The sequence below is a fragment of the Coregonus lavaretus genome, assembly GCF_964263955.1.
Source record: "Coregonus lavaretus genome assembly, chromosome: 20".
NCBI lineage: Eukaryota > Metazoa > Chordata > Actinopteri > Salmoniformes > Salmonidae > Coregonus > Coregonus lavaretus.
Genome location: NC_140007.1, coordinates 12,510,564 through 12,522,803, shown reverse-complemented (window position 1 = coordinate 12,522,803; position 12,240 = coordinate 12,510,564). Strand labels below are relative to the sequence as shown.

The 12,240-nt window shown below is 41.4% G+C and overlaps 1 protein-coding gene across 1 annotated transcript in view; it reads left to right on the top strand.

Moving 5' to 3' along the window:
* The window catches only part of LOC311147713 (DNA (cytosine-5)-methyltransferase 3B-like), a 60,965-nt gene that overhangs the window by 27,351 nt on the left and 21,374 nt on the right, over nucleotides 1-12,240 (top strand). Inside the window, exons 10-12 of the mRNA XM_084184467.1 lie at nucleotides 1,686-1,808; nucleotides 2,128-2,172; nucleotides 2,823-2,902. Coding sequence (XP_084040593.1) covers nucleotides 1,686-1,808; nucleotides 2,128-2,172; nucleotides 2,823-2,902 — 248 coding nt within the window. The remainder of the gene's footprint in view (nucleotides 1-1,685; nucleotides 1,809-2,127; nucleotides 2,173-2,822; nucleotides 2,903-12,240) is intronic.

Here is a 12,240-nt window from a genome sequence, read left to right as displayed (position 1 = left end):
TCCAATATATCACTGTTATAGCACCCAACTTAAAGGTGCAATATATATAAATTGCTCCGCCATTTTATTGCTAAAATTCTAGTAGTTTGCGTGATTTCAGTTTAAACTGCAGTTTAAAACGCTGTGAAATATATTTTCAATAACCAAAAATATTGTATTTTCAGCTGTTTGAAGCTGGTGTACAAAATCGAAAGTAAAAGACGCAAAAACAACATTTAAGAACGGGAACATAGAAATAGTGCATATATAAAATATCTACCGCTTCTTAGACTTGCTTTCGATGAGAGTGAAACATCCATAACTCATATTTCTATGTGAAGTTGGTCGGGTCACCCAAAAACATAATGCGGCTTTAAACGATAGCCCCTAGCTAGAGCTGAGACTATAGTTGCTGACAGATTTAAGAGTTACACCATTACTTTCTCTAGATCAATATGACACGTGTTTAATTAAATACTTTTATTAGAAGACTTACGTAATTTATTCCTGTCTCTACTTGGCATCCTAATCTGCCTCTCCTTCTCTAAAGGGTACATCTCTTTCTCTCTCTCTGATGGCTCTCCCATTCTTAGATACTCTCTCGCTCGCTCTCTCGCTCAGCCTCTGTCTGCACCACATGATCTGTTAACTGTATGTTGGCACATTGGTATTTTATTAGAGAGGAGGGGTGGTTATAGCCTGGGTACCAGTTCCTTTAGCTAATCCACTTCCTGTACTCTGGTTTCCACTAGTTACCACAGCCACAAAGTCAAAATGGCATATATTTCATAAAAATGTATGAAAACTAAAATGTGCTTTTTGGTCTTCATTTAAGGTTAGGGTTAGGCATAAGGTTAGCAGTGTGGTTAAGGTTAGGGTTGAGGTTGAGGTTAGGATTAGGTTTAAAACAGTGGAGGCTGCTGAGGGGAGGACAGCTCAGAATAATGGCTGGAACGGACAAAATTGAATGGCATCAAACACATGAAAACCATGTGTATTTGATATCATTCCACTGATTCTGCTCCAGCCATTACCACTAGCCCGTTCTCCCCAATTAAGGTGCCACGAACCTGCTGTGTTTTAAAATCAGATTTTAAGAAGATAAATGTTAGAAATAGGTGGGGTTTATGACTTTGTGGCGGTGGTAGCTAGTGATGACCAAAGTTGCTAGCTCACATCTAAATTCTCAAACTAAATACATACTGCAATTCCAACCACAACAACTTCCCTAGCTAACAGCTAAATGTTTGTTTTTGACTTTGTTATAAATTCTAATTATATTTCCAAAGCTGGATAATATTAATGTTATTTCCAACAACCAGTGAGCAACTCCGCCGTAAATCCAGCGCATATTGAACGTTGAGATTGCCGAAAGGCCAGTCTCTTTGGCGATGACAAGGAGTGGCAAGGAGTGGAATGTTAGCTAAACAGACTGGTACTCACACTAGGGTGGTTAAGGGTGGTCTCCTGTTTAGTATGTTTCATTATGTCATCCACCATACTCTATAGGTTAGGGTTCAATGGGTTGGTCGGGTTTAATGGACCAATATTACTTGGCCAATAATACAGTGATATCAACTGGAATACAGTAATATTACATATATTTTAGACTTTTTTTTTTGTTGCAATAACCTAGAGTATTGTAGGTACAGTATATTTTCTTCTACATGCTTTGACGATTGTCTGTGTGGGTGTGTCCTCTCCAGATAGCAACACGTTGAACCACCAGGTTTTGGACGTCAGTCTGCCAGAGTATTTCCCGACAGCCAAGAGGCCCCGCATCAGCCTGTGTAAGGCCAAATGCGGCCCAGAGGAGGTCTACAGTCGAGGTCAGAGGTCAAACAAACAGGGTTCATCCTGGGGTTACCAGGGTTGTAGTTATTAGGTACCAAACGGAAGAAAACAGAAACAGGGAGGGACTACTTGGATTTGTCCTATAAGAAACACTAATTTCCCATTTCTGGGAAACATGTTTTCAAACATTTTATGCCCTAATGAATACGATCCTGGAGTCGTCTGTCTCAAACATATGTAGCTAATTAACATACATACGTTATTTATTGCTATGCCGTGTTATTATTCATGTGACTCAAGACCTGTCTTTGATTATTGACCTGGATGTGTGTCTCTCTCTCCTCTGCCCTTCAGAACAAATGGTGCATGAAGTTTTGAAGAATAACAGAAGTATAGAAGGTATGTTCTCATTTTAATTTCAGATATTTTCTCTCCAATTGACACAGAAAGTATTCATACCCCTTGACTTATTCCACATTTTGTTGTATTACAGCCTGAATTCAAAATTGATTAAATTGATTTTATTTTCTGACCCATCTACCAATAGGTGCCCTTCTTTGCGAAGCATAGGATACCTCACTGGTCTTTGTGGTTGAATCTGTGTTTTAAATTCACTGCTCCACTGAGGGACCTTACAGATATTTGTATGTGTGGGGTACAGAGATGAGGTAGTCATTTAAAAATCATGTTAAACACTTTTATTCCACATGCAACTTATTAAGCAAATGTTTACTCCTGAACTTATTTAGGCTTGCCAAAACAAAGGGGTTGAATACTTATTAACTCAAGACATTTCAGCTTTTCATTTTGTATTAATTCGTTTTTTTTAAATCGAAAAACATAATTCCACTTTGACATTATGGAGTATTGTGTGTAGGCCAGTGACCAAAGAAAATCTCAATCCATTTTAAATTCAGGCTGTAACACAACAAAATGTGGAAAAAGTCAAGGGTTTGAATACTTTCTGAAGCAACTGTAGCTATTGAACATGAACTGCGAAGAGTGTTTTCATCGAAAGTCGTCATCTATCTCATATTTGTTTCGTGCAGACTTTTGCCTCTCTTGCGGGAAGACAAGAGTGGCAACCTTCCACCCACTTTTTGAAGGAGGCCTTTGCCAAGCATGCAAGGTTAGTGCACTTATAATAATATGCCATTTAGCAGACGCTTTTATCCAAAGCTACTTACAGTCATGCGTGCATATGTTTTTTTTGTGTATGGGTGGTCCCGGGGATCGAACCCACTACCTTGGCGTTACAAGCGCCGTGCTCTACCAGCTGAGCTACAGAGGACCACACTTATCTAATGCCCTCTAAGTCAGAATTGGCACACTGACAAGAAATACACCTATATTATATTTATACTGTCATCAATCTCACACAACCATCTTTACCAACCACCACTGAGTCTAGATCCCACATTGTACTTAGAGTAGAAAAATAATCATTGAAAGAGTCAGGACACCCTGAGGTGAATGACACCTACACTACCATTCAAAAGTTTGGGGTCACTTAGAAATGTCCTTGTCATCGAAAGAAAAGCAATTTTTCTGTCCATTAAAATAACATCAAATTGATCAGAAATACAGTGTAGACATTGTTAATGTTGTAAATAGCTATTGTAGCTGGAAACGGCTGATTTTCTATGGAATATCTACATAGGCGTACAGAGGCCCATTATCAGCAACCATCAGTCCTGTGTTCCAATGGCACGTTGTGTTTGCTAATCCAAGTTTATCCTTTTAAAAGGCTAATTGATCATTAGAAAACACTTTTGCAATTATGTTAGCACAGCTGAAAACTGTTGTGCTGATTAAAGAAGCAATAAAACTGGCCTTCTTGAGACTAGTTGAGTATCTGAAGCATCAGCAATTGTGGGTTCGATTACAGGCTCAAAATGGCCAGAAACAAATAACTTTCTTCTGAAACTCGTCAGTCTATTCTTGTTCTGAGAAATGAAGGCTATTCCATGCGAGAAATTGCCAAGAAACTGAAGATCTCGTACAACGCTGTGTACTACTCCCTTCACAGAACAGCGCAAACTGGCTCTAACCAGAATAGAAAGAGGAGTGGGAGGCCCCGGTGTACAACTGAGCAAGAGGAGTTTGAGAAACAGGCGCCTCACAGGTCCTCAACTGGCAGCTTCATTAAATAGTACCCGCAAAACACCAGTCTCAACGTCAACAGTGAAGAGGCGACTCCGGGATGCTGACCTTCTAGGCAGAGTTGCAAAGAAAAAGCCATATCTCTGACTGGCCAATTAAAATAAAAGATTAAGATGGGCAAAAGAACACAGACACTGGACAGAGGAAGATTGGAAAAAAGTGTTATGGACAGACAAATCGAAGTTTGAGGTGTTTGGATCACAAAGAAGAACATTTGTGAGACGCAGACCAAATGAAAAGATGTTGGATGAGTGCTTGATGTCATCTGTCAAGCATGGTGGAGGCAATGTGATGGTCTGGGGGTGCTTTGGTGGTGGTAAAGTGGGAGATCTGTACAGGGTAAAAGGGATCTTGAAGAAGGAAGGCTATCACTCCATTTTGCAACGCCATGCCAAACCCTGTGGACGCCGCTTGATTGGAGCCAATTTCCTCCTACAACAGGACAATGACCCAAAGCACAGCTCCAAACTATGCAATAACTATTTAGGGAAGAAGCAGTCAGCTGGTATTCTGTCTATAATGGAGTGGCCAGCACAGTCACCGGATCTCAACCCTATTGAGCTGTTGTGGGAGCAGCTTGACCATATGGTACGTAAGAAGTGCCCATCAAGCCAATCCAACTTGTGGGAGGTGCTTCGGGAAGCATGGGGTGAAATCTCTTCAGATTACCTCAACAAATTGACAACTAGAATGCCAAAGGTCTGCAAGGCTGTAATTGCTGCAAATGGAGGATTCTTTGACGAAAGCAAAGTTTGAAGGACACAATTATTATTTCAATTAAAAATTATTATTTCTAACCTTTTCAATGACTACATTTCCTATTCATTTTGCTATATTTCCTATTCTAACTCATTTCATGTATGTTTTCATGGAAAACCAGGACATTTCTAAGTGACCCCAAACTTTTGAACGGTAGTGTATGCTGAGCACTTGTTGGCTGCTTTTCCTTCACTCTGCGGTCCAACTCATCCCAAACCATCTCAATTGGGTTGAGGTCGGGGGATTGTGGAGGCCAGGTCATCTGATGCAGCACTCCATCACTCTCCTTCTTGGTAAAATAGCCCTTACACAGCCTGGAGGTGTGTTGGGTCATTGTCCTGTTGAAAAACAAATGATAGTCCCACTAAGCCCAAACCAGATGGGATGGCGTATCGCTGCAGAATGCTGTGGTAGCCATGCAGGTTAAGTGTGCCTTGAATTCTAAATAAATCACAGACAGTGTCACCAGCAAAGCACCCCCACCCACACCATAACACCTCCTCCTCCATGCTTCACGGTGGGAACCACACACGTGGAGATCATCCGTTCACCCAAACCGCATCTCGCAAAGACACAGTGGTTGGAACCAAAAATCTCAAATTTGGACTCCAGACCAAAGGACACATTTCCACCGATCTAATGTCCATTGCTCGTGTTTCTTGGCCCAAGCAAGCCTCTCTTTCCTATTGGTGTTCTTTAGTAGTCGTTTCTTTGCAGCAATTCGACCATGAATGCCTGATTCACAGTCTCCTCTGAACAGTTGATGTTGAGATGTGTCTGTTACTTGAACTCTGTGAAGCATTTATTTGGGCTGCAAATTCTGAGGCTGGTAACTCTAATTAACTTATCTTCTGCAGAAGAGGTAACTCTTCAAATCAAATCAAATCAAATGTTATTCGCTACATACGCCAAATACAGTGAAATGCTTACTTACAAGCCCTTAACCAACAATGCAGTTTCAAGAAAAAAAATTTGTTAAGTAAAAAATAGATAAGTAAAAAATAAAACAAGCAAATAATTAAAGAGCGCAGTAAAATAAAATAAAATGACAGTAGGGAGGCTATATACAGGGGGTACCGGTACAGAGTCAATGTGCCGGTTAGAAGGACACTCTGGGTCTTCCATTCCTGTGGCGGTCCTCATGAGAGCCAGTTTCATCATAGCGCTTGATGGTTTTTGCGACTGCACTTGAAGAAACTTTCAAAGTTCTTGACATTTTCCGTATTGACTGACCTTCATGTCTTAAAGTAATGATGGACTGTCGTTTCTCTTTGCTTATTTGATCTGTTCATGCCATAATATGACTTGGTCTTTTACCAAATAGGGCTATCTTCAGTATACCCCCCTACCTTGTCCCCCCTACACAACTGATTGGCTCAAATGCATTAAGAAGGAAATAAATTCCACAAATTAACTTTTAAGAAGGCACACCTGTTGATTGAAAGGCATTCAATGTGACTACCTCGTGAAGCTGGTTGAGAGAATGCCAAGAGTGTGCAAAGCTGTCATCAAGGCAAAGGGTGGCTATTTGAAGAATCTCAAATCTATTACAAATCTATCCAGGCTCTGTCGTAGCCGGCCGCGACCGGGAGACCCATGGGGTGGCGCACAATTGGCCCAGCGTTGTCCAGGGTAGGGGAGGGAATGGCCGGCAGGGATGTAGCTCAGTTGGTAGAGCATGGCGTTTGCAACGCCAGGGATGTGGGTTCGATTCCCACGGGGGGCCAGTATGAAAAAAATTAATAATAATAATGTATGTACTCACTAACTGTAAGTCGCTCTGGATAAGAGCGTGTGCTAAATGACTAAAATGTAAATGTATTTTGATTTGCTTAACACTATTTTGGTTACTACATGATTCCATATGTGTTATTTCATAGTTTTGATGTCTTCACTATTATTCAACAATGTAAAAAATAGTAAAAATAAAGAAAAACCCTTGAATGAGTAGGTGTGTCCAAACTTTTGACTGGTAGTTTATATATATAAGATTTGCCAAATGGAAGGCGAGGGAGAGCTTTGTATGTGTCTCTGTGTGTGGAGTAAAGGTGATCTAGAGTTTTTTCCCTCTAGTTGTAGAGGTGACATGCTGGTAGAAATGAGTTAAAACGGATTCCAGTTTTCCAACATTAAAATCACCGGCCACTAGGAGTGCAGCCTCTGGATGAGCATTTTCTTTTTCGCTTATGGCCTATACAGCTCGTTGAGTGCGGTTTTAGTGCCAGCAATAGGTTTGAGGTGGTAAATAGACAGCTACGAAAAATATAGATGAAAACTCTATTGGTAAATAATATGGTCTACAGCCTATCATGAGGTATTCTAACTAAGGCGAGAAGAACCTAGAGACTTCCTTAATATTAGAGATTGCGCTTCCAGTCTTTGTTGACAAAGAGACACACCCCACCGCCACGGATCTTACCAGACGCTGATGTTCTGTCCTGCCGATGCATGGAAAACCCAGCTAACTGTATATTATCCATGTCCTTGTTCAGCCATGACTCCATAAAGCATAGTATATTACAGTTGTTAATGTCCCTTTAATAGGATAGTCTCGAACGGAGCTCGTTCAGTTTGTTCTCAGACTGCCCATCTTAATATTTTCTTTTTATTGGCCAGTCAGAGATATGGCTTTTCCTTTGCAACTCTGCCTAGAAGGTCAGCATCCCGGAGTCGCCTCTTCCCTGTTGACGTTGAGACTGGTGTTTTGCGGGTACTATTTAATGAAGCTAACAGTTGAGGACCTGTGAGGCATCTGTTTGTCAAACTAGACACTCTAATGTATTTGTCCTCTTGCTCAGTTGTGCACCAGGGCCTCCCACTCCTCTTTCTATTCTGGTTAGAGCCAGTTTGCGCTGTTCTGTGAAGGGAGTAGTACACAGCGTTGTACGAGATCTTTAGTTTCTTGGCAATTTCTCGCACTGAGTAGCCTTCAGTACTCAGAACAAGAATAGACTGACGAGTTTCAGAAGAAAGTTCTTTGTTTCTGGCCATTTTGAGCCTGTAATCGAACCCACGATTGCTGATGCTCCAGATACTCAACTAGTCTCAAGAAGGCCAGTTTTATTGCTTCTTTAATCAGCACAACAGTTTTCAGCTGTGCTAACATAATTGGTTTTCTAATGATCAATTAGCCTTTTAAAACGATAAACGTGCCATTGGAACATAGGACTGATGGTTGCTGATAATGGGCCTCTGTACGCCCATGTAGATATTCCATTACAAATCTGCCGTTTCCAGCTACAATAGCCATATACAACATTAACAATGTCTACACTGTATTTCTGATCAATTTGATGTTATTTTAATGGACCAAAAAATTGATTTTCTTTCGATAACAAGGACATTTCTAATTGACCCCCTAACTTTTGAACGGTAGTGTACCAACCTAAACATGTAATCCATTCCGAGCCCTGCGATGTGTGAAAGTGTTTATTCATGTGTTTGTGCAGCTTTCTGGAAGAAGAATATCCACAGTAGTCATCTTGAGCTATTTTGTCAATAGAGCCACTTTGTTCAGAACTTAGAGTGAGACATGCCTGGGCCTGTCTCTCTCTCTTGTGTAAGGGACTAGAAGCATCGATACCAGGCCTGGCTGGCTGCTTCTATTGAAATACCTCCAGTCCAATAGATAGATAATTACCACAGGTATGAATGTTCACTACATGATCATATTACATAATCACATCCTGACCTGGGTTCAATTAGTATTCGAAATCTTCTAAATACTTTTAGTGTTTGCTTTAGTCTGTATGGAGTGCCAGAGGGGCAAGGTTTGTAGTGTTGCGACTATTCTATTCGCTCCAGGCAAGCTCAATCAAACCCAGCTAAAGTATTTGTAATGATTGCAAATAATTTTGAACCCAGGTCTGATCACATTAATTATATTTTACATTTTAGTCATTTAGCAGACACTCTTATCCAGAGCGACTTACAGTTAGTGAGTGCATACATTTTCATATTGGCCCCCCGTGGGAAACGAACCCACAACCCTGGCGTTGCAAGCGCCATGCTCTACCAACTGAGCAAAAGGGAATGGCCTTTATCCAGGTTTATCCATGTCTCAGGAAGTTCTTATAGAAACTATTGGCTCAAGCATTCTCTTTATTATTAGCAGCTTTATGGTTATGGGCTCATTTCCATCATAGTTCAAATAGCTATGGTTCAGCCCCTTGTTAAGTGCAATGTGTGCATGGTGAGTGAATGTTACAATCACAATGGTGATGATGCCCCCACACACACACAGACACCGACTTACACTAAATTACCAAAAGTATCGTCGAACATCTCATTCCAAAATCATGGGCATTAATATGGAGTTGGTCCCCCCTTTGCTCCTATAACAGCTTCCACTCTTCTGGGAAGGCTTTCTACTAGATGTTGGAACATTGCTGCAGGGACTTGCTTCCATTCAACCACGAGACCATTAGTGAGGTCGGGCACTGATGTTTGGCGATTAGTCCTCGCTCGCAGTCGGTGTTCCAATTCATCCCAAAAGTGTTCAGTAGGGTTGAGGTCAGGGCACTGTGCAGGCCAGTCAAGTTCTTCCACACCGATCTCGACAAACCATTTCTGTATGGACCGCGCTTTGTGCACAGGGGCATTGTCATGCTATAGAATGTCATTGTATGCTGTTGCGTTAAGATTTCCCTTCACTGGAACTAAGAGGCCAAGCCCGAACCATGAAAAACAGATGGTAAAAATTGGTAAAAATTGAAAAGAGTAGAGGGCCTAGAGAGCTGCCCTGTGGTACACCACACTTTACATGTTTGACATTAGAGAAGCTTCCATTAAAGAAACCCTTTTGAGTTCTATAAGATAGATAGCTCTGAATCCACGATATGGCAAAGGTTGAAAAGCCATAACACATACGTTTTTTCAAGAACAGGTTATGGTCAATAATATCAAAGGCTGCACTTAAATCTAACAGTACAGCTCTCACAATCTTCTTCTTATCAATTTCTTTCAACCAATCATCAGTCATTTGTGTTAGTGCAGTACATGTTGAGTGCCCTTCTCTATAAGCATGCTGAAAGTATGTTGTTAATTTGTTTACAGAGAAATAACAACACCATTTTCCCCAACTGTTTTCTAAGAGCTGGCAGCAAGCTTATAGGTCTGCTGTTAGAACTGATTTACCATTCTTGGGTAGCGGAATTACTTTGGGTTCCCTCCAGGCCTGAAGACAAAGATTTTCCTCTAGGCTCAGATTAAAGATATGACAGATAGGAGTGGATATAGAGTCAGCTACCATCCTCAGTAGCTTTCCATCTAAGTTGTCAATGTGTTATTTTTCCACCTCTCCCACACTAACTTTACAAAATTCAAACTTGCAATGCTTTTCTTTCATTAATTGTTTTTTTATGCATGAATACAATGGCTCACTTTTCATTGTTGGCATTTCCTGCATAAGTTTTCCCACTTTGCCAATGAAGTAATCATTAAAATAATTGGCAACATCAAATGGTTTTGTGATGAATAAGCCATCTGATTCGATGAAATATGGAGTTGAATTTGTCTTTCTGCCCATAATTTCATTTAAAGTACTCCAAAGTTTTTTATGTAATTGATCTTGGCTTCATAATACAGTTTCTTCTTATTTTTGTTGAGTTTAGTCACATAATGTCTCAATTTGCAGTAAGTCAGCCAGTCAGATGTGCAGCCAGACTTATTAGCCACTCCTTTTGCCCCATCTCTTTCAACCATACAGTCTTTCAATTCCTGATCAATCCATGGAGCCTTAACAGTTCTAACAGTCAGTTTCCTAGCAGGTGCATGTGAATCAATAATTGGAAGAAGCAATTTCATAAATTCATTAAGTGCAGCGTCTGGATGCTCCTTATTAATCACATCAGACCAACAAATATTTTTTACATCATCCACACTATTTTAGGCCCAGCTGTTGGAACTTTGGCTTTCCTGGATATAACCACTATATTGTGATCACTGCATCCACCGGGTACGGATACAGCTTTAGAACAAAATGTGATCGATAAATGTGGCTGATCTTGTTCCTGTAGTGTTTGTAAACACACTGGTAGGTTGATTAATAACCTGAACCAGATTACAGGCACTGGTTACAGTAAGAAGCTTCCTCTTGAGCGGACAGCTTGATGAAAACCAGTCAATATTCAGGTCCCCAAGAAAGTAGACCTCTCTGTTTACATCACATATACTATCAAGCATTTCACACATATTATTTAGATACTGACTGTTCACACTTGGTGGCCTATAGCTACACCCCAAAATAAAAGGCTTTAGATGTGGCAAGTGAACCTGCAACCACAACACTTCAATAACACTTGACATAAGATCTTCTCTAAGCATTACAGGGATATGTCTCTGAATATATACAGCAACACCTCCCCCTTCTGTCTCTTCTATAGATGTTATAGTATTGTATTGCTACTGCTGTATCATCAAAATAATTATCTAAGTGAGTCTCAGAAATGGCTAATATATTGATGTTATCTGATGTTAGCAAGTTATTGATTTCATGAACCTTATTTCTAAGGCTACGTATATTAATATGGGCTATTTTCAGCCCTTTCCTGGGTAGCTTATCAGAGATTGAAGCTACGAACCCATAGGCTTGGCTCTCTCATCCCTTCCAGGCTTCTGAGAGGGAGGGTGGACAATGAGCCTGTCATAGCGGATGTAAGCAATGCCCCCACGCGCTCTGGCAGATTTCATGGCTGGGATAAGTTATTTTGTCTTCTGGCGCACAGCTTCAGGATAGTCCTCGTTGAGGAAGATATACGTTCCTCTCAAGTTCTTGGCTCTTTCCAGAACAGCTACCTTGTCCTTGAACCTCAGGAACTTGACCACTATCGGCCTGGGCCTGTCATCTGGGCCGGTGGTGGGTTTTCCAGTCCTGTGGGCGTGCTCCACCTCAATCTTCCTGTGGTCTTCAGTTTCTCAGAGATCATTTCCCTCACTTTGTCCTCAGACTCCGTCCAGGTCTCATGTGGAGATTCTGCAATTACATTTACATTTACATTTTAGTCATTTAGCAGACGCTCTTATCCAGAGCGACTTACAGGAGCAATTAGGGTTAAGTGCCTTGCTCAAGGGCACATTTACGTCATTTAGCAGACGCTCTTATCCAGAGCGTCTACAAATTGGTGCATTCACCCTATAGCCAGTGGGATAACCACTTTACAATTATAGTTTTTTTTTTTTTTGGGGGGGGGGGGGGGGGGGGTAGAAGGATTACTTTATCCTATCCCAGGTGTTCCTTAAAGAGGTGGGGTTTCAAATGTCTCCGGAAGGTGGTGAGTGACTCCGCTGTCCTGGCGTCGTGAGGGAGCTTGTTCCACCATTGGGGTGCCAGAGCAGCGAACAGCTTTGACTGGGCTGAGCGGGAACTATGCTTCCGCAGAGGAAGGGGAGCCAGCAGGCCAGAGGTGGATGAACGCAATGCCCTCGCCTGGGTGTAGGGACTGATCAGAGCCTGAAGGTACGGAGGTGCCGTTCCCCTCACTGCTCCATAGGCAAGCACCATGGTCTTGTAACGGATGCGAGCTTCAACTGGAAGCCAGTGGAGTG